Below are 24258 nucleotides of genomic sequence, written 5' to 3'. Positions count from 1 at the left end.
CTTGTTCATTGATTTGTTTTTGTTTTTGTTCTTTTATTGACAAAACAATGATGTATTTAATCATTGCCCAGATGCACGTTTGTCACAGATGTTTTGACTACCAAACACCACAAATAGTTAGCATCCTAACCCACAGCAAATTCTCCCCAAGTGATATGGGTTACAATGACTTAGTGTAAGCAAAGCAGAGTGATGCCCTTTTATCTATATAAGAGTATGACCTTTCCATCATTGTTTGACGTGGTAGAAGAAAATCCATTTCAACACAAGTCATTTTTAAGATCAAGTGTATAACGTTATACATAAGAACACAAACTAATTTAATATATACCTGTGTACTTCAGACATCAGACAGTATTTTCAGGCCCCCCTAAGTAATTGAAGGAATTACAGCAAATTTGAAGGAATTGCATCTCAAATGTAAACAAACGCAGCCCACTCGCGAAACAATTGCTGCGATATTGGTAATTTAGCGGTAATAACAGAAATACATCGGCCCTATCGGAAGCAATGTTGGTAATACTGGAAACACGATCGGCCATCTTCGGAGATTTTTCGGTCGCGAGCGGAAACTCACGCAGCAAAACATGGCGTCGTTGGAAGAAGCGCCCGTCTCGGTGAGATTTGTTTTTAGTTTCTACTATTACATATTTATACTTATCCATCTTTGACCACCCGTGTTGAATGCGTTTAGGTATGAGGTGTTGTCGGGGCAAAAGCTTATGTTTTTAGGAAAAGATAGTCACTCTAGGAGAGTGTCACAAGTCATGCCCCTGTAGTTTGTTTACATCTGAACATCGAAGTCGTGCCGAGTGACTTATTGATAAATGACCAGGAGACAGAATCTAATGCCTTTTCAAAATCTAATAAAAATAACATTTCAGGAATATCATTAGATTCTGTGTAATTCATTAAATTGTATATTAATCTTATGCTATCACCAATATATCTGTTAGACATGAATCCTGTTTGATGCGGGCTGATCAGTTTTGTACCTTTAATCACAAAATTCCTGTTTTCTAGATTGCAAAAATAATGGCTAACTTTCTCCCCTTTGTCTATCCACCAAGCTCTTGAGTGAATAATAATGCCCTCCATTTTAGCTTTGTGAATCTCTACTAATTCCCTCCTTTTGTTCCTTACAAAATGATAAGTTGGTTTCTGTCCCATTTTAAGATATATAATAAATTTTGTTCTTTTGACGATTTATGTTTTTTCCAAAAATGAAAAGTATGAAACAGACTTTCCCCTGCTTTCCATTAGTAGAGTTTCCAAAAACAATTGATTGTTAACAGTAAAATCAATTTCACCCAAGTTGACCTCAATATCACTGTGATGATCCAATGACAGAGCATATTGTTTGAAAACATCACAATGGTTTCTTTTATCAGACAAAAAATATCTGAATCCCTTAACAGTGAATTGTTGAGTTTCCAGTATGTACTTTTATGATGATCATTTTCAGAAAATTTCATTTTAAAGAACAACTAAACTCAATTTTTTTGTACTCTTTTTATCACTGCATATGAAAGACTTCTGATTATTTATAAATGGAACACCATTTTTTTATAAAAAACCCTTGTGGTTAATTACTACCAAGTGCTCAAAAGTTGCTAAAAAGCTGTCTGCTTCTCTCTCGCCTGCAAACGAAACCGCAGACAGGTTATGTAACTGTCGCCAGAGCCCTACAGTGACGTCATAGAAGGAACGATTTTCAGTTAAATGTATAGAAAATGTATAGGAAGCTCGTCATTTTGCTGATTTCTCAACGTCACCAAAGACATCCCGAATTGTTGTGTTGCCGTCAATTGTTCCTTGGGGTCGGGGGATGGTGTCACTATGCACAGATTTCCACCGGACCCTACTTTTTACTGGTAGTTAAATATGTATATGAATCATGGCCAAAGGATTTTGTATGACACAACTTTTAACACAAGGACTTCTTCCAAGGAAGCAAGGTGGGGGTCGAAGTGACATTTGTATTGCAAGCAATATGATATTGACCTCCACCTCACTTCCAAGAGTGAAATAGTTATAAGCAATGTCATGCAAAATCATAATGTCCATCAATAAAATACATATTTTACTACCAGCAGAAAGTAATTTTGCTTTTGTAAGTTGGTGAAAACAACAAATTGGGAAGTCAAATCCATTGGAATTAGTAAGATTATGGTTTGTTTTCATCAAGTTAGAAAATCAAAACTACGTTTTACTAGTAGTTAAATGAGAATTTGAATCATAACCAAAAGGATTTTGCATGACACAACCTGTAACATAATCTAAGTGAGGTCGGTGTCGAAGCGATAAATTTCTTCACTTGCTTAAATTACTTGGTTTGCAACGTTCACTCACCAGTACGCAGACACTTGTCAATATACGTCTTTATGCTTGGTCTCATAATCCTAATTACTTTATAATCATACATGTATTCATTTTGAAACTTAATAAAAAGAAGCAATCTGTGAATGTATAACAGAAATGTAATATGTAGACATTTCATAGTTTGCCTTTATGAATCATAATTCGCACGCACGCCCTAGTGTATGTCGTCTGCATTATTACACTTCACAACAAAAACAATGATTCTGTTGAAAGCTACACCAACTTAATAAAAACAAAAATGCTTATATTAAAATTAAAGTCATAGGAGCAATGTCAGGCTATTACCTTGTTCGAGGAATGTATCCATCAATATCCACAAAAAACGAGTGATATATAATTCATCTGCAGATTTCCCGAGTGATGTGTCTTTTAACAGTCTAATATACGAAAATGTGATTATCGTTTCAGGTTTTTTCACATTGCTGTATAGTTTCATTGGTTACCCAAGATAGCACACCTGGCAACTAATTGCATAATGTGCATCATTCTTTTAAAAAAGTTATTTAGTTAGCCAATAATGAGCAATCAATCAATGTATTGGCGGTTAATCCTTTGAAGGAAGGGTGTTGTTTTTACATAGACACATCATGACAGAGTGTATTCAGTATAGATTAGTAAATGTACATACATAAACACTACTTTTTGACAAATCCCCCATTTAAATACACATAAAACTAATTATTCATCAGCGTGTTATCGGTTAATCCTTTGGTCGATCCAGACACAAGAAATACCAAATGGGGGCCTTTGTCGGGTAATCTAAGTGGCGTTGCTTCATTAACTGAGCATCAAGTGAATGATGACAAATAACGTGTAGGTTTATACCACCTAACATGGATTATAACCTTAGTAAGTGACACCAAGTGATTTTGACAGAATCGTCTATGAAAACAAGGGTTGTAACTCAAAAAACTAGGCAAAGCAGGGGACAAAACTAAATGATAGTAGATTGCGAGAACATATAGCTTTCATTTTTCACAACAGCTTTCGCGATTTCAGGTTTGTACGAATCTGTAAACGAAATAGTTTAACTGCTGAAATGTAGATGAATACTGCACAGACCTTCATTTCTATACCTTTCATTGTGTCACGGAGACGCGCCGCTCCGATTGGTTGAAATTTCCTTTGCGGCTGATAATTGTGCACTGTTGACAAAAAGGTCAAAAAAAAAAAGGTCGATTTAAGTTAATTAAAGGTCCAAATGAGTAGTTTTTCTGGCAGGGTTTCATGTATAGCAATGTCAGCAAGTGATTTTGTATTTGTACCCTACTAGGGTATATGTGATCTCTAAAGTCAATAAGCAAATGGTCTGTTCAGTATCAGACTGATTCCAACATGATGTTTTTCAGTAATCAAATAGAAATATCACATAAATTCACACAAATATGATAAATGCAATTGTTGAGTATAAACCAATGATATAATAATACCCAGGATATTTAGAATTAAAATCTTTCTATACATTTGATAAACATTTAGAAAAGTATAAAGTAGGAAGGTCAGCGTCATTTGGAAAGTGCAATAACCAGAGGAACAGAATTCTTATTGATTCACTTTCCTTGGGGAAAAACAATTTCTATGAATTGTCAATCCTGCTTGCACCAGGTGGGTGTAGCTTATGACAAGAACCCAGCTGTACTATCGAAATTTCAAAACTGTATGCTTATAATGTTAGACTTATTGCTGATGTATATCTCAAAGATTGACTTGCACCTTGTGCAGGTTAGATTCATGGGTAGGTTCATTTGGTAAAATTAGTGCCAGTGCAAGCAGATTCTAAAGATATTCTTTTGGTCTAGTATTATTCCATATTTTCGGTTGCGATAGATTGTTTATTAAGAAGCAAAAATATATTCAAAGGATCATTTCAATTTTCCTTTAATCCAAATAGTATGGTTTGTGGGGTAAGTTTAATTCTTATTCCAGCATCAGACATGAGCCACTCTCCAATCACATTGCAGTCGCAAAAAAGGTGTAAAATAGTTTCACTGGAAATTTTACAATAGCTACATATGGGTGAGTACACGACTTTTATGCTCCCGCTTGCGGATCGTGATGGACGTACATGGTATTTTATCAGAGTATTTTATCAAAACTCGACATTTTTACATGAGGCTAGATAATAGTTTGTGCCTAAGATATTGTTAATGATTTTCATTTGGAACCATCTTAATTCTGTACTCTGTGTGCATCTAAATGGAATAACATTGTAAGTTCTCCAATCTGATTCATCAATGTTAGATTCCCATTTCAAATTTGAGGCTGATTTCTTGAATTTTGACGGGAGAAGAGTGATATAAAACAACTTGCTTCCCTTATCAGACTGTATTTGTTTATGAATGTAGTAAGGTGCAGTTCTAATGTTATGTGGTCTTAATTAAGGGTAGCAAGAATGTAATATTTTTGCACGTGTTTAACACAACTGATCACACTTTGATAAGATAAGAAATAAATATTTTCCATCTTTATCCAGTAGATCTTTGACTAACCTTACTCCTTTCTTGTACCAATCTGAGTAGAAAGGTGTTTGATTACCAATCATTAGTTTGTTGTTGAACCACCAAGGAAATGTCAGAAATTTCAAAGATCAAATCTTGTGACTGTATACAATTGAGTGGATTGAGTTTGGAATATAGATAGTTAGTTTGTCAAAAAAAAGAGACACAGTGGATCCAGAATGATTTGATTAAGTAGCTACCATTCTGAAAAATTAGTTAGATATATCTTAGATAAGTCAACGTATGGTTGATGGATGGGATAAAACTAATCAACGAAGTCATCTCATAACTATATTGGACAAAAATAGTTGGGATATATGTAAATTTTGAAATTATGACTAATAATCTATTTATTCATTGACAATCAGATGAAACATCAATCATAAAAATACCAGTATCCCTAAATTATTTTGTCCAGTATAAAAGAATTTGATGGGACAGTCCTGGAAACGGAAACTTATTATTAATTTATTATTCAGATGGGATAGGAGTCATATTTGTATGATGTAGGACATTGTTTTGGGGGAGGAGACAAAACTGTCATGAGGTCTATTCTGAAACTTGTCCCGGAGTGGGGTGCTATTCCAAGTCCCAAGACTGACTTGAGAGGATCTCTCTGTATATTGAGGGAATGGATTAGATGAAGAGGTTTTTGAGAGGCATTTAGAAGTCGGTATTCTAATATACGAGAAAATGTTATGGATGTCAGCTTCTTCTTTATTGTTTTCACAACATTTCTGGGCTATTCCTTGCCCCTTCGTCAGGTGGATGCTAACTAACAGTTAAACAGGATATATATACTAGTAAAGTACATGAAGCCAGAGAGGTGATTTAAGCCTGTATATACAATTGAAACATAGCAGATGAAAAAGAGGATTAAAATATACAAAAGCTGGTATGGAGTTGTTACAATGGATTAATCAGGAGGAGCCAATGTATTGATAGGTGTACAATAGTGGGGGGATGATAGACTAACAATACAAAAACTAGGATACTAAGGGTGGGATGATGCTGATACTGTGGATAGCAGATGATTAGTGAAGTCTCGTGTCTAATTGATTTCCCAGGCATTGGGTAGGTAAACCCCTTGGTCTCTGTTCATCTGTGGGGCTAATCTCTTGATGCTGAAGGCATCATTTCGTGGATTAGATGAACTTATAGTGTTTGGAGTTGTACAAGAAACTAATAAGTTCTTCCAGCAAGTTTGTGAACCACTGTTGAGTGTCATCCATGAGAACTAGGTAATATCTGAGAACCAGTGTGTGAGAATAACACCAAAGGGTATAACACCAAAAAACCCTCGGGTAACATACAACTGACCTTCATAAAGTTTGATGAATATTGAAAAACTGACGAACACTTTAATCAATTCCAAATCAGGAGAATGTCTTTTACCAGGCCCATGCAGACGAATTATGAGTGTTTGCAAACAGCCAGGCTGTGATGTCACCAAAAGGGGAGAAAATCACTTGTCTACATTAGAAAACCACTAGGGATACTTATGATTTGATTTAAAATTTTACTTCCATTTCTGTATGTCTCAGTGGTAGACAGAGATAAAAGGCAACCATAATCCAGAGGGAACAGGTTTGACACATCAGTCTGTTTTAACAGTCCAGGTATATCAATCGAGAAGGGGTCAGATTAATGCAAATACCAGATTCTAGAGTCATGACCATGCAGGATTACAAGCAATGTATCCAGCACAGATGGCAGCCAGTATCACGTCGAGACATTGCATAAGACTTTCAGTTTGAAGTTTAATTAATAAACCTGTCATTGGCCTTAATATACATGTTGTGTGATCCCTCTGTATTACACTACTTTCAACATTTACAATTTCTTAGGTCCTTGTTAAAAATTTCCTAGAAATGTCATCTGGTATTCATTTTGGCACATTTTGAGACTGGTGACAGCATTCGTGTATTTTTTCTGCTGTTTTTCTGCTAGTAATTATCAAGCAGTTTTTAGCTGTGTGTTACAATATGTTGTTGAGAAGTGATAATTACAAGCTGTAAAACCAGAGCATTATAAGTCACTCTGTGATATAAACAAGAAACTTCAAAGTATCCTCTACTCATGTGCCTTACACAAATAAACATCAATGACAAATGGACTACAGTCTCATTTCACATATGATGTGTGATTACCAGTTAAATATTTAGTGTCCCTGAACTCAGGTTCCAACACAAATATACTAATACGGACAACAGTGACTCACAACATAACCAAACACTCGGGTGGCAGGTACAAGATGAGTTTATTACTGGAACTGCAGTTACATGCATGCACAGTGAAAGGGAGATAACTCGCTACACACAGTTGGCATTTGTATTCACATACACAACACTCCTCCTCACTATTCCTAATGCTGCACACTCATATTACCCCTTGCCTTGGCACTATCTGCAATGGCTGATTCGATGGTCATACTATTGTTCACTACTGATCTCAGGACGTCACGCTGAATTTCATATGACATCTCCATACTGGAGTTGTAATCAGCTGCCGTTGTTATCAAGCAGCTGGTCAATGTAACGTCGAGAAAGTGTGCTATTTGCGCTTCTATGACTTCTTGCGGACTATGTTGTCCGGTATTCCATGACGAACGAACCTCTGGCGTAGGCCTGAGACTCGCTGTAGCAGTAGTTGATTTCCACTTTTGGCCATTTGGAATATGCATCCACTGTAACCATAAACATTCTATCCATAAAAGGTCCAGGAAGATCTATGTGCACTCTTTCCCATGTAGCTGTAGGCTATAGCCATGGGTGTACAGGTGTTGTCGGTGGATTCTTCCTTGTCTCCAGGCATTCCCGACAGGTCTTGGCCATCTGTTCCATCTGGGAGTCCATGTTGGGCCACCATACATAGCTTCTAGCAATACTCAGTGCTTCCTTAGGAATAGTTCTGCTCTGCTTTGCTGAGTAAACGAGAGGCAAATACTATAGGCCATTCACTTCCATCAGGGAATACATGACATCACAGCTCTGAACCCACATGGTGAAGCATGACTGGCAACACGAACAGGTTTAGCTGGATCACAGCGAGTCAACACTTGTTCTGATGTTCAAAAGTAATGTCACATTTCCTGTCCCACTTTAATTCTGTCTTGTGTTAAAGCAAGTTATTAAGAGGATGAAGAACTAATGAGATGTTTGGTAGGAATCTGTGATAGTAGTTGACTAGTCCTGAAAAAAATCTGACTTGTGACTCATTTTGTGGTTTGGGTACATCCTCTGTTGCCTTGATTTTGTCTGAAGACTTGTGCAGACCTTTGTCAGTCTCATGGCCACAGTACTGGATTTTCTCTTTGAAGAATTCACACCTTTCTTTGTTTACATGTAGATTGTTATCCTTCAGTCTCTTGAAAAAGGCATTCTAAATAGTCAAGATGTTCACCATCACTATGACCAGTTCTGATCATGTCGTCATTGGTATGCCCTGAAGGACTTGATCAATAGCTTTCTGCCATATAGCAGTTTCTGAGGCTATTCCAAAAACAAGACGGTTGTATTGAAACAGTCCTTTATGGGTGTTGAATGTTAAAAGTTCCATGGAATCTTCAACTTCCATCTGTAGGTAAGCATTTCTCTAGTCAAGTTTGCTAAAGCGTGTTCCACCTTGTTACGGTTAAGAATTTGCCGTGACAAACAATGTAAGAAACCCCTGTGAATCCAGCAAAATAGAACAAAGACAAGACTAAAACATTCAAATTTTGTATTATTAATAAGCAAAGAGAGCAAGTTATACAAAGTCACAAGTCAATTTCACAATACCGATTTCAAACACAATACAAATGAGACAAAATCTAAGGCAATGGGTCAAAAAATATAATATAGCAAACTCACAAAAGTCTTAGTGCGAAAGAGAAAGTTATGCAGAATGTAACACAGCCAGTGGTCTGATGGCGGTTATGTAGATCTAACGTTGGCAGTGACTGATGATGCTATTCCAGTAATGTGAATATGTCCGTCTCCAACTAAGCAGCTAGCATTTATATATACATTCAGTCATTTCCCGAAAGTTGGAGCACACATGAACATCGCCACCAACATGGTAAGCTCTAGAATAATGTCTCCCGGAAGTCAAATAATCAAAACAAACTCAAGAGAAGGTAACTCTTAAGCATTTCCGGAAAACCTGCTGCCCAAAATCCTAAAAGTGCTGTGCTGACCATTTATTATACAAAATGTGACCCAACATAATTATTATTCAAAACAATAAACGTTGTGACCCAATAATAATAATTACTTATTTAACAACAAAATATACAGAAAATACACACACGTAACAACCTGAGCCCGCTTGCACAGAGCAATCTTAGTTACAAATCAATCTTAGGCCCTACAATCAACTTTACAATCACCATACAATTGCCCTAATCCACTTGCACGAAGATAATCTTAAGACAGCACGGATTCAACCCACAAATCTTTGAAGGAAACACCGTTGAAGAAGGAAGCGATAACGTAGAAGGTAACAAGTATAATCACTTGTACCGCAGGGGTTATTCTCTAATTTTTCTAAATTCTAATTTTTTTATGAACTAAACATGTGATACTGCAACCACAGATATATCATGTTTTATGCAAATATTGAAATACAAACAAATACATTATTAGATTGGGTCTTGAGTTATTGACCTAATAATCATGAAATTAAAAGATAACATATAAATAAAATTTCCTTATGATATAACACCTAAATGTAACATGATTTGTCAGTGGCTGTCAGTTGAACATAGTTTGGAATCGGTGTTATTTGGAGTAAAATCCCATATATATCCCAAAGGCATTAGATTTGTAAAGATATGAAAGTGTGATATGACTGTGAGAGTGTTTCTTGATAATTATTTTTTTCGCTTTGTTAAAAAAACCTGTTTCATGCAAATTTCACATATTCCAGCTAGTGTATTTTTCCTGTTTGAAAAATACTTGTATTATATTTAAAATGCATAGATTAAAACTCTTGTCTCTCGTCAGATTCAATTTTTACAAGTAGAAAAAAACACAATTTTGTACTTTATCCAACTGTAGATTATTTCAATGATAAACTAAGACAAAATCATTAACCAAAAAGAAATATGTGGATATCTCTTCTGTCACAACAGAACATGCATTGAATTTGGACATGGCAGATTTTACGGCATAATCTGCAAAGGGAAAACACTCCCATCTTGCGTAAAAACTAAAATTAGCTGCCCTTGAGTTATTGAAAAGGTCATGGCCACTGCTAATCGCATGCAGACACCTTTCGTTACTATCCTTTCCTTGTTTATCAAAAAAGTATGGTGTTAATACTTTTTCAAACACTGAATTGAGTGAGAATTGTACTCTATGATTCGACTCGATAATGATGTTGTTCACTACCACAAATAACGATATTTCTGACATTAAATCAATGTTGCATTTTCTGTGTCGCCGAAGTGTCGAGGCGAATCATACAGTTTTATGCAATATGAAAGCCATCCCCAAACATAAATATAATAATTTGCATGAAATTGACACCAACTTGGACGCCATTTTGCTACTGCCTACAATGATCTTAGCTCCTTACAATTGGTTCTGACCAATTGGAAGTTCTGATTTTAACTTACAATGATCTTAACCTACAATCGCTCTGTGCAAGTGGATGGCGATTATAGCCGAAGCCTAAGATCGCGATTTTATGGATTTACAACAATTGTAGCTCTAAGATCGTTTTGTGCAAGTGGGCCCTGAAAGGCTTGTGAAGATATCAATCCTTGGTAGAGGAAACTGTTCTATTCTAAGCTGAGGGTTTACAGTCACTTTAAAATCTCCACAAATTCTCACTTCTTGCGAACATTTTATGACTGGAGTAATGGGTGTAGCCTCTTCACTCAGGATAATATCAAATTGGCTTCAAGCCTTTCTAACTCTGCTTCAACTTTAGGGTGCAAGGCAAAAGGTACTTGCCTTGGTTTACAGAATTTGGGTTGTGCATCTTCTGTAAAGGTTAACTTGGCCTTAACTGAAGGTAGTGTTACAATACCTGGTTCAAATATTTATGCAAACCGACGATACCAATGTTTCTGTTCTCTTGTTCTGTTAGTAATCTTGGTTGATAGCACTGATCTGCTTGATCGATCTCAAGTCTTTATCCAGTCTCTTCTGAAAAGTGGTGAACCTCCCCTCTTCAAAACGATGAGGTCGATGTCACCCTCAACCACGTTTCCCTCTGTGTTCTGTATCCTAACATGGACAGTCACCTGTCTCACAGTTGAAACTTTTTCTTCTGTGTAAGTCTTCAGATGAACGTCAATATCTGTTAGTGGTACTCCAGGAAAATACCCATTAAAATTTTGTTTGGAGATGAGTGAGAGGGAAGCTCCAGTATCAAGCTCCATCTTGACTGGTTTATCATTGATGAGCGTTTGTACCCATATTGTGTCATCATCATCTAAGTTCATCACATATGCTTAATCACAGTCACTTCTGTGATCACAATCTTCAACAGCATGACCCTTCTTCTTTAACCCCCTGGATGCCACAAATATACAAATATACAAAAATAGCATATTAAAGGTCACTGATATCAAGTTTTCATGTAACCTGTAATGATAATTCTGAAACATTGCCGATGAATCCAGAATCCAGATATTTTTTCATGAAACTGATTTCTGTATCTACACTTACCCATGTTCCACACCACATCATATGTGGATATAAGGTATGCGTTTCTATTCTGTGAAAGCTTTTGATTGTTTGAATGATATTTACATGGGAAATTGACTCAGTAAGTGTATTATACCACATATTAAGCCTCTACACAAGTGTTGGAAGATCACACGTAGCCATTACTGCAACATGTGCTTTAGTTAACTTTGATGTACAATTTTCAATACATTGGTATAAATATTGCAGTTTCATATGAACAGGTTATTAACAGCGTTTTAATTCCAACTTATAAGTAAAACTGATAATATTAATGAAAATGATTTGTACATTTTATGAATTGTAGAGGCACACATATTTAAAGAAATTGTCTTGTTCATTGCATTGGTTTGTGTCGTTTTTATAGACAAAACAATTATGAATATTGATTGACCAGGTGTGAGTTTGTCAAAAACATTTTATGATTATCATTTTTTTAGATAATAAAGTCAATTCAAATTCGATTAAAACATATCTGACGGCAGAATATCTAACTCAAACAGTATTTATACAAAAATTGTTAAAAAAATATAAACCAGGTCATGTCTTAATTTGGACAAACGTTACGTCCATATTCTAACAGTTCTGTACTGAAAAGGTGATCTCTTTGTACCTTTCACTGCATACTTATGAAGTGAAATAATTACATAATCATAAGAAGAAAAGTCTATTTCCTTCATGAATATTCATTGAATATTCAGGTGTTGTGAAATTTTCATTTACACTAAATTGATGCCAGACAGGTTGTTGCTCACAATAAGATAACTGTCTAATTGTTGATATATTCAGGACACTATTTCAGTGATAAAACCATTCATGTTGTGTTTTGTCTAAAAAGTGTAGAATTCTGCCTGAGAAGCTGAGATCTTTTACACATTGAGAGGAAATTAGGTTAGATATATATTAATCAGCAAACCAGAGTCGTCTTTTTTCGACGTCACAAAATGCACAAAACATGCCATGACATCATCTAAAATGTCGCAGTGTTTTCAGTTATTTCATTACATTTGAAAATGTGGCTGTTACTCCATTATTAATAATGCAAAATTCATCAAAATACATCAACACAAACAGGAGAATAGCGGAATCTAAAGAACTAAATTATGCATCGGATAGGGACATCCAAATCGCTATTACCTGCTTTCAGATGTAGTACATTGGCATTTTTTCTTACAAATTGTGAAACTACCGAAAGGTATCCTCTCACATTGGGGAACTTTGTGTTGGAAAAGTTTGGTTCACTGTGAACAAAACATAACGAAAATATACTGTCCGTATCCACAGCAAATTCTCTCCATGTGATCTGAGTTACACTGACCTAATATAAAGCATAGGTGAGTTATGCCCCCTTATCTTTATACGTGCATGACCTCTCTTTCGATGTTTCACGTCATAGAAGAAAATCCATTTTTGACATTTATTGCAGGTCATTTTTTATTTTGTGCGCATGACATTATGCACATGCATCCATTTCATACACATATTCTCCATGCGTTACACTGACCTAATGTAAAGCATAGCTGAGTTATGGCCCCTTACCTATGCATTACCACATACATCCATTTCATACACGCTCAGATATCAAACTGTATTTTCTTTGTTCACACTTTCCATAAAAATGCCAAATTAAAAAAATCATAGCAGATTGCTTTTATTGGTACACAATCAAAATGGAGAAATTTACGCACACAAAAGTTTTGGACAACATTTAGCAGTGTCTGTTTCTCAAACCCCTGAGGTAGTTGCAGTTATAGTTATACCAATGGATAGGAAATTAAATATTCTACATTTCTGTGCAATTTTATAGTCGTACGCAGATCCAGAACCGCACTAGCACAAATCTCACACAACGTTCACTTTTCAAACCTTACGAAAATGTGCGCCTGAAAAATAAACTCGGCATGCAAGGGTTTAAGATCTTCTTACAAGAGGATTTCACATTCTTACAAACTCTCTTTATATGTCCCTTCTGTTTACATCCATTACATGTTTCATCCTTGAATAGACATTTATCTTCTGAATGTCCCTTGTTACAACATCTCCAACATGGTTTCTTTTTGCTTGCTATGTTCTTTTTCTTCTCCCCTCTACTTCTGTTCTGAAACTGTACATAGTTGATTGTGGCTTCCACCTCGAAGTTCTCTAGTGTCCTTAGATGCAGTTTCCATGGCGACAGCAATTGACAGTGTGTTTCTGGATGGATTCTTTTTGTTTCCACATACAAAGCGATCTCGCAGTGCATCTTCGAGAAATCCGCCAAACTTACATGTTCTAATCAGTTTCTTCAATTCTGCATGATATTCAGACACAGATTCTGTAGGTAGCTGATCTCTCATATAAAAACAGAAACGTTCAGTAATGGCTTAGGACACAAGTGATCTCTCAAAAGTTCCATTAAAGGTCACATACGCTCTAATAGGGTACAAATGCAAAATCACTTGTTGACATCGTTATAAATTAAACCCCGTAATTAAAACTGCTCATTTCGATCTTTAAATACCTTAAATCAACCTTTTTGTCAACAGTGCATAATTCTCAGCCGCAAAGGAAATTTCAACCAATCAGAGCGGCACGTCTCCGTGATGTAATAGTAGGTACAGAAATGAGGGACTGTGCAGAATTCATCTACATTTCAGGGGGTAAATTATTTCGTTTACAGGTTTGTACAAACCTGAAATTGCAAAAGCTGTTGTGAAAAATGAAAGCCCTATGTTCTCACAATCTACTATGACATTGTTTTGTCTCCTGCTTTGCCTAGTTTTCGAGTTAAAACCCTTGTTTTCATAGATGATTCTGTCAAAATCACTTGGTGTCGCTAGGCCCGTGTTAGGTGGTATAAACATACACGTTATTTGTCATCATTCACTTGATGCTCAGTTAATGAATTTATAACAGGTAGAATTAGTGATAATGCCACTTAGATTACCCGACAAAAGCCCCCATTTGGCATTTCTTGAGTCTGGATTGATCAAAGGATTAACCGATAACACGCTGATTGAATAATTAGTTTTAGGCGTATTTAAATGTGGGATTTGTCAAAAAGTAGTGTTTATGTATGTACATTTACTACTCTATACTGAATACACTCTGTAGTATCTGTGTCTGTGTAAAAACACCACCTTTCTTTCAAAGGATTAACCACCAATACATTGATTGACTATTGGCTAATTAATTACTTTTACTTTTTAAAACAATGACGCACATTATGCAATTAGTTGCCAGGTGTGCTATCTTGGGTGAGCAATGAGACTATACAGCAATGTGAAAAACCTGAAAGGATACATTTTGTATATTCGATTGTTGAAAGACACATCACTTGGGAAATCTGCAGGTGATTTACACATCGCTCGTTTTTGTGGATATTGATGGATACATTCCTCGAACAAGGTAATAGCCTGACATTGCTCCTATAACTTTAATTTGTTTTAATTTTAATATTTGCATTTTGTTTTCATTAAGTTGTCGTAACTTTCAACAGAATCATTGTTTTCATCATGAAGTTGTAATGATACAGACGACATACACTAGGGCGTGCGTACGAATTATGATTCATACAGGCAAACTATAAAATGTCTAGATATTACATTCATGTTATACATTCGCAGATCGCTTCTTTCTGTTAAGTTTCAAAATCCATACAAGTATGATTATAAAGTAATTAGGATCATGAGACCAAATATAGAGACGTATATTAACAAGTGTCTACATACTGATGAGTGAACGTTTACAAACCAAGTAAATTTAGAAATTTAGAAATGTATCGTGCAGTATTTTCACTTCGACCCCGACCTCACTTATGTTACGTTACAAGTTATGTCAAGCAAACTCCTTTTGGCCATGATTCAAATACATATTTAACTACTAGTAGAAAGTAGTTTCAATTTTCTAACTTGATGAAAACAAACCATAATCTCATTAATTCAAATGGACTTTAGTCTGTGACTTCACAATTTTGAAAAATGGCGGTGCCCTGTCTGAGAATTTAAGTTTGTTTTCACCAACTTACAAAATCAAAATTACTTTCTACTGGTAGTAAAATATGTATTTTATTGATGGACAATAGGATTTTGCATGACATTGCTTATAACATAACAATTTCACTCATGGAAGCGAGGTGGTGAGCAAGATAATTACATTTATAGCAATATCAATGTCACTTCGACCCCTACCTTGCTGCCGTGGAAGAAATTGTTATGTTACAAGTTGTGTCATGCAAAATCCTTTTGGCCATGATTCAAATACACATTTAACTACTGGTAAAAAATAGTTTGGATTTTCTAACTTGATGAAAACAAACCATAATCTCAATAATTCTAACCGGCTTTTAGCCCGTGCCATTTTAAAAAATGTCGGTGCCCTGTGTGAAGATAAATGCTATTTAAGTTTGTTTTCACCGACTTACAAAATCAAAATTACTTTTCCCTGGTAGTAAAATATGTATTTTATTGATGGACAATATGATTTTACATGACATTGCTTATAACATAAGAATTTCACTTTTCGAGTGAATCGAGGCGGGGGCTGATATAATATTCGAGCGTCCTCGTGCTTTAACTATAATAGTTCAGGGCGAAAGTGTGCTTTATTACACTATACATGGTGGTAGAATGAACTGTATTTCTTAATTATTTACGATAATATTGGCACTTCGACCATAACCTCGCGTCCAAGGAAGAAAGCGTTATATTTATGCAAAATCCTTTTGGTCAGCAATGTGTAGTAAGCAGTCTTTATTTTATAAACTCCATGAAACTTGAACTGCCATTTTCTATCCTGGAAGCGTGGTAGGGGGCGAACCATCCGATTTAGTATATACCACTGGCTTCCACATGCTCACTCCGTGTTTCGTTTATGACTAACCAGAAGTCTTTCATATACAGTGATAAAAAGAATACCAAAAAATTGAGTTTAGTGGTCCTTTAACTGTTCTATAGTTTTCTCCGCAAGATTAGCCAGTGCAGTCAAATTTTGCAACAAGCTGTAAGTCTTCCCTCCTACCAAACTCAACAGTGCAGCAACTCTCTTGTCTGGCAAAATTTCACTGAAGATAAAATACTGTTCTAATCTCTTGCAGTAAGTAGTCCAATCATCACATTTTCCCTATCATTTCTTCTAAAAAAAAAACAGTTCATAAATATTCCCGACTATGAAATCCCAGTCTATAATGCTGGTCTCCCCAGAGCATGTGGTGTGCGCACATGGGAGAGAAAAAAGGAAATGGCAGAGAGCTGAATTCAAACTTCATGAAATATTTATGAAATATTACCACCCAGTGCACATCTTGTGTTCCAACGGAGTTAATAGCTGACTTGCATAGTGGTAGTGTTTATCCTCACTGCCACTTTAGTGTAGCAGACTCAGGTTCCGACACAGATATACCTATACCAACAACAGCGACTCACAACACAACAAAACACTTGGGTGGCAGGTACGAGACAGTTTATTATCAGTAACTGCAGTTACATGCATGATGAAAGGGAGATAACTCGCTGCACACATAGTTGGCATTCGTATTCATATACATAACAAAATACGACAAATATATGGAATTAGCAAAACAAGTAAACATTGTATATATCATATTACAAATCTAGCTACACCTACAGAATACCGGATACCTACCAGCCATATTGTTTAGTGACAAGTCACCCTTTTTCTAACGTTAATCAGAGCTCCAGATAATTTTTCAAGCAGCTGAGTATTTATTCTCATTAGGAGATAAACATCATGTGTTGGCCAATTTCCGGGTGTTATTGAGTATTTGAAGCACGGGAATGCATTTGGAACCGACGGCGTCACAATATGATTTGAATGACGTCACCACTGTTCATGACGCAACAAAACAATTGTTTGCGAGGTTTCTACGTGTCAGTACGCAGTAAATAGTCTTGCAGTTTCCGGGAATCTAATACCATTTGATCATGTTTTTCAACCAATCAGATTACAGAACACAGTGACTTTTGGTTTACAATGTCTGTTGATGTATGAGTAATTGCATTTTTTGAGGACTAACTAGAATTTTGTACACTCCGACTAGTTAAAAGAAAAGTTTCTACTCCATATTAGGTACTTAACTCGTCTAAATGTATAAATATATATGCATCTCAAATAGACTGAATGTTTTTAGTAGCTGTCATATTGCCAAACATTTGGCAGACATTTCTGAATACTCAACATGGAAGTCATGTGGCTACTAGAGTAAACCCGGACAGTGACTATGGCCATAATAGCATATGTATACATTGGCACCGCCTACCATTAGCTAATGCTGTTATAGAGTTTGGGCACCACAAGGAAGCATACACAAGTAAATTTAATTGATTGAGTAAAGTACGCAAGGTATTATAGACCTATTGAGTTTTAAGTGATATGACGCGTTTTTGTACTCCCAAATTTGTAATTGAGTAAATATGATTTTTATTGAGTACATGTCTTACCTGAAGTTCTGGTTAATCTTAAACATTACCCTAAACCTAACCAAAAGTAAACTCGCTTGCTTTCAAAGATGGTGGAAGGTATTCCTTAATAAGTAGTCTTACCCATACCTGCCATACTTTGTGTCCCCAACAAGCAGTTCTGGAGCTCTGTACCAGCGGGTGGCCACATAATCTGTGTATGTTTCTCCAGGCTGAGCCAAAGTCCGTGCAAAACCAAAGTCACACAATTTCACCACTCCAGATTTACTGACGAGGATGTTTTCAGGTTTAATATCACGATGAATGATCTGAAACAAAACACACATGCTACTTACATGGCAGCTTTAAATAAACAATTGTCAAATTCTTCACTAAATTTCCATACTTAAAAAGGATCTTGTTCAAAGTGAGTGAGGCAAAGAAACAAGCCGAAGAATGGTGCTGAATACTAAGAAATACAAGTGTTTGCCACTAATATGGTGATGTCCCCCGCCACTAAGCATGAAATAGTTACTACATATTCACTTCACTGCCTGAAATGACTGGTATATGCTGTCTCTTGAGGGGACAATAAAACCTGATATTTCATAAGAATGACTTTAGATTTAGGCTTTAGATTGTAAGCATGGTAATCCCCAAACTGTCCGCTGTCTACTAAAATAAAGCTGGACAACTACAAGGGGATCAGGTTAACAAGCGTTTGAATATGTGTTCAAAGTGTCATGGTGACCTTGAAAATAAGGTCAAGGTCATCCAAATTAAATGGTATCTACGTAACTTCCAAATGTAGGCTCTCATTAAATTTGAATACATTGCATACAACAGTTCATAAGATATTGTGTTAACAAGAGTTTGAAAGGAGGTTGGTCAAGGTCATCCAAATCAACAGGTGTCTGCATAATCCTCGGATTGTAGGCTGTCACCAAATTTAAAGACATTGGGTACAACAGATACAACTCTCTCTGCTGCATTTCTGTCTCAATTTGTAAAACATAAGGGCCTGATGATGTATGCCTCTCCATGGTGGGTTCCTAGATTGGGGAATTTTATTCCCTGAACTGAACCCCGAACCCAGTTAGGGCTCACCCCGTGAAACTGGTTTTCCACTGGGTTACTGACAAACAAGGAGCGAAACATCTTTTCCCTCCACAGCCCAGTCAGCCTTCCTCCGCTTGTCAAACTAACCTTACTGGAGATGGGACTTGCCCCAGGGGAAGGTACAGGACCCGGCCAAGAATATCTTGGTCGGAACATCTAAAATCCACATCTAAAATCCATGAATAAATGGCAAGTCGCTTAAGCTGCATTGGGAAAATGCCCAAAAACCCGAAACTTCTGAGGGACATCCGTGTCAACCTCTTTCCTCTTGCTGACAAAAACTCTTCCAACAAAGAGCCAACTTGCCCTGAAATCTTGGACCCTCACTCTTCCTCTTTTTTCTGCAGACTGTTCATTAGAAGATGTAAATTGCTGTGTCTATGCTGCTGCTTGAACCTTGCAGGAACTTCACACAGTTTTTAAAGATAACACATCTAATGATACCAACAAAAGACCAAAGAAAAACTGGTTTCTCATTAAACTTACTGAAACTAGAAGAAATATTTCCTGGATAGAGCTATGCCTGAAGTTACGATCATCAGGGAGTCCCATGTCAAAATGCAATTTTGGAAATTACAGGCAAAGGAAATTACAGTACAAGACAACAAAAGAAAAGGTACTTCTCCAAATTGTCGATTCCCTGAAGGCAAAAATAAAAATTTGGCCTGAAAGAAAGGAAAGTGGAAAAAGAAGAACAAATTTATCAAACAAAATAAACTTTTTAGAAAGAATGAAAAACAGGCAACTGAAAACAAGTGGTGAAAGTGAGTATGATAAACGGCCTCCCATGGATGCCAGTGAAAGGTTCTGGAAACAGTTGTGGTCCATTCCCGGCAACTATGACCATGCAATGCATGAGAAAATATCTAGGTTGTTTGTTACATCTCATCCGATTGTGTGAAGAAAGTTATCAAAAAAAATCTAACACAGCTCTATGGACTGATGGCAATGCGAAACCGGGATTGAAAACTGCTCCCCTGTGTCAAAACCCTGTTACTTCACTGTTTTAATTCTCTTGTGGAGACAGGTGATGTTCCTCTATGGTTCTGCAAAGCTGCACAATACCATGCCTAATATACAAATGGCAAATAAATCACCAAAACAGAACAAAAATCATCAGCAACGCCACTGCCGCAATATCCTCTAAAACTGAAACAAACCCCCTATAACGAAAAACTAATCATTGAAATGGAAACAAAACATGCATATCAGCTACAAAAAAGCTCGAGAATGGCATAAATATCATCAAAGACGGCAGAGACGAACAGACTGTAGTCATTAATGTTTGTTGTGTCTAATCTAATGAGTCTAATCTTGAAAATTTGATATTGGGATGTAGCACACCAGCCCCCTATTGTATTAAGCTTCAAACCTATGTTCATAGTTCCCAGTGTCAGGTTTGCGATTCTGCACAATTGGGTCAAATGTTTGTACCACAATTTAAGCGTTATTTTATGGTACTTTTTGTTAAATGATGTAAAAATATTTGGACATATGGACAATTTTGAGGAACATGGAGATGATAACATTGCAGATTGATAAAATCTTCACAGTTGAAATTATTACACTTCCTTCTCTGATGGGAATGCAAAGTTGTCCGAGTTTTAACTTCTTTTTACACTGAACAGACTCAGATGTTGACATTTTTGGAACAAACCCTACTTGGTCGAACGGGGGACCAAATTGCGCAGAATGTTTAAATGATCTATATGAAAGTATTGAATGTTCGGAAATATAGAATCACCCTTCTAAAATTTTGTTGCTTCTCCCATGATTTGTATATAGATACATGTAGGTATATTGGAATAAAAAAAGATGACAGAATATGTAAAATGTGTGATTTGCATCTAATTGAAGATTCTGTGTCTTTGTTGATCAATCTATACCTATACTATCAATTGCGCATGCGTGGGCAATGCAGAGGTCACAAACCTGTCAAGAATTCTATGAGTAAAACAATAGCAAAAGCAACAACCAGTGCATAGAAATTGTTCTGGATTCAGTGTTGTTCATATGATTATTTTGTCTATGTTTTGACACAGTCGCCTTCCACGTGAGATATACTCACTTCCATCAACCACCAGTCTTGTAGCAACATGTCACAGGAGATGAGTTATGTGCTAAAGCAGCACCCTACCTTCAAAGCATACTGTTTGCTGACATCCTGAGCCTAAAAAAGATCGAAAGGTTGGCTTTGAGAGCTGACACCTTCTCAAACTGTTGTCATATAAGTGGTGGTAATACCTGAGCATTAGGGATCAGATTGGCTTGCTTATTTTGGAATTTAATGCTTTTCATAAACTACCTTTTTGTCTCTGGAATCATCTGTGATATGAACATGTCTACTGATTTCTCTAGAAATTCTTCAATGTGATCTAAAATGAATAATGTATTAAACATTTGGTCACCTATTATTGCAACAGACCAAATTAATTAGTTGCATAATGAATGTTTTAAGAAGGAATTCATTTGGGATATTTTATACTTATCCTGACTCATGCTTAATTGCTTATGTCCTCCTCCCTGGCGAAGGTAGTGGAATACTGTAAAATCATTATTATTCGCGGGGGTTTAATTTTCGTGCTTTTCGCGCAGAAAAATTATCCGCGAAAATAAAACCTCCGCGAATAATTATGATAAATTGTGGAAATAAAAACAAACAAAGAGCTTTGAGTTTTAGTTTTGTATTGCTAGTAATTTGACTACAAGTACACTTCATTCATTCATGACTCAGTGAAACAAAAAGATACATAAAAACAAATTAAACAGTTGATTCAACACATGTCATTTTCAGTGTCTCTGACTGACACGATACACACGACTTTCCTAAATTAAAAATGTCACGTCACCTGCTACTAGTGAATTAGTCCAAAAGTCTAGCTTGGCGGAATCCGCTTTGGATTAAATCCTTCCTCTTGAATATGTTGTTGTAGGTCTGGATAATCCATTGCGCATGTAGTGGTTTGACAATACTGGTACACGTGCACAGAGCTTTCTGAGTAGCTGATTGCCCAAGCGTGTCATGGGTCGAGGTCACATATGGGTCAATGATTTCTTACACAAATCTCAACATGGATTCTTCAGTGCTCCATTGCGTGTCTCAACATAGCGGAAGGCCCATGTTTCCCCAGCTAATTAGGCAGGTGACAGGACGCCAGCTAGGGTCAGTGTTTTCTTTACAGTTTACAGTTTCCTGTGTTATACTCTCGTGATTTCTGTACTTTGATGATGCGCGAAAATTAAACCGTGCGCATTAGTCAATTTTTCTGTTTCCGTGAAAATTAAGCCGCGCGAAATTAAATGATTTTACAGTACCTGAAATCCCTTGCAGTTCCCTTCTAAAAGAAGCAGACGTAAAATACACTCATCCACCGGAAACGTCCCTTTAATGCCAAACTGGTCACATGACCTGCCATGCCTGTCACTCTCTCCTTATAAGAATCATCCAACATAAGAATTTTGGAATTCAGCGTGCCTGTGAGGGCCTTGTAAAATTCTCACTCCAAGATGAGGCCGACAAGAGACCTTCTCGACATAGTAGATTCCATCTCGCAGTAGTTGAGGCGAGGTGTTCGCACATAAAGTGCTGATCCTTCTTCAGTGTGATGAGTGCCGACAAGATCATTCTCTCTTCCTTGTTGGCAGGGTCGCTGAACTTTGAGATGAAAGTCTCGTTGATAGCTCTGCGGAAAAGGTACGTCTCGTAGTGGTGCTGAGCACTTGTCCTCTATCTTGTAAGATCTGTTGGGGACATCACTGATGATCTTGTATGATTCATCTACATCTGGTGCTCTGATAAAGGGCTCCATATGGTGAAGAGGAAAAGACAAGCCTTGAAAGGTTTCATACGCTGTTGCTGAAACTTGGTTGCTGACTGGAATGCCAGTCTCAGGAATCGTAGATATCAGAGCTATCGGCGGAAACATTAACATGTCGATGTACTCATTCATCATTACATAAGTGATGGCTTCATTGGAGTCCTTGGATGTGATCCAAGACGTGACTTCAGAGTCCGAGAAGAGGGCTTCCTCCGGAGAGGATGATCAGTAAAATTTGTCTCCATCCTTTCTTGAGTGAGACGCATTTGACGAATGCCGATGATCCTTTCTGTGTGAGTCAGGGTCTGAAGGGAACAACAAGTGCTGACGGTGCCTTCAACGAACTGGGGAGACTGATTAAGGTCTTCTGTGTAGACCTGTGAGTGCACTCACCCGTGCGGGTACACTCACTAGATGAGTGTGTGGGTGGATCTCTCTCAAGAAGGCAATGGGATGACAAAGATGACGGTGAAAATCTTGAGCAGGTGCGTGCATACGGCACTTCTTAATCCTCTGGTGGAAGTGCAGATCTAGTTGAGTGCAGAGTTGACGTAGTTGAAGATTGTAGTTTCTGCACTTCTTCAAAATGACGCTCCATCAAGCTCACCTTGTGCATGCTGAACTGCTTCATCGAAAGGCCAAGATGTGTGTAGTGACATAGACTTCTGATGTCTGAGAGATGTCTGATGTGATGATCGAGGCTGCCGACGAAGTCTGCGTAGATTAATGACTCTCACAAGGGTTCAGGAATGGTCACGATGTAGTTGGGGCCGATCTAGATGAAGGCAAAAGTTGTCTTTGCCGGTTGATATTCTGCTTGTTGTGTAGAATCAGTGGTGGTTCATCGTAAATAAGCACTTAAGCATGAGTCAGGACAAGGAAAAATTATCGATTAACAAGTTCATGATGTTTCATGAATACACTAATTGCATAACACCATGGGTGTCGTGCTGGGAAGGCTAAAATTTATTTTTTAGATGTCTCCGAAAGTCTGATATTTATATTTCAGATTACCCAGGAGAGCTAATTTCCAAGGAATTAGGGAAGTACCGCCAAAGCTAAAGATATGATGCCAGACAGAAACATACTCCATGTTGGGAGTTCTACCTGAATCTTCGCTACTCAGTTACATCAGACCAAGCCTTTGATACTGTTTGGAGAAATGGTGTATGGATTAAAATGATTGTAGTAACATAAGCAGCAAATGCTTGAAGACAACATACAATAGGTACCGACAAATTAAATCCACTACTCTTCCACTGTGGTACTGGCTGTACACAGGGTGGAAATTGATCCCCTTTCTTATTTGCTCCCTACCTTAATGACCTTGATGCCTTTCTTATGTGAACGCTTGTAAATGTGCTTGGTA

General features: G+C 36.9%; 1 protein-coding gene across 2 annotated transcripts in view; it reads right to left on the bottom strand.

Annotated features, from left to right (window-relative positions):
• Positions 1-24258, bottom strand: part of LOC137283530 (cyclin-dependent kinase-like 2) — a 566496-nt gene that overhangs the window by 449633 nt on the left and 92605 nt on the right. For both annotated transcript variants that reach the window (XM_067815087.1, XM_067815088.1), the window contains one exon: positions 18103-18281. In XM_067815087.1, coding sequence (XP_067671188.1) covers positions 18103-18281 — 179 coding nt within the window. The remainder of the gene's footprint in view (positions 1-18102; positions 18282-24258) is intronic.

This window comes from Haliotis asinina, chromosome 5 (assembly GCF_037392515.1).
Source record: "Haliotis asinina isolate JCU_RB_2024 chromosome 5, JCU_Hal_asi_v2, whole genome shotgun sequence".
Lineage (NCBI taxonomy): Eukaryota > Metazoa > Mollusca > Gastropoda > Lepetellida > Haliotidae > Haliotis > Haliotis asinina.
The sequence above is the reverse complement of the archived record's forward strand: the minus strand, read 5'-3'. Positions and strand labels throughout refer to the sequence as shown.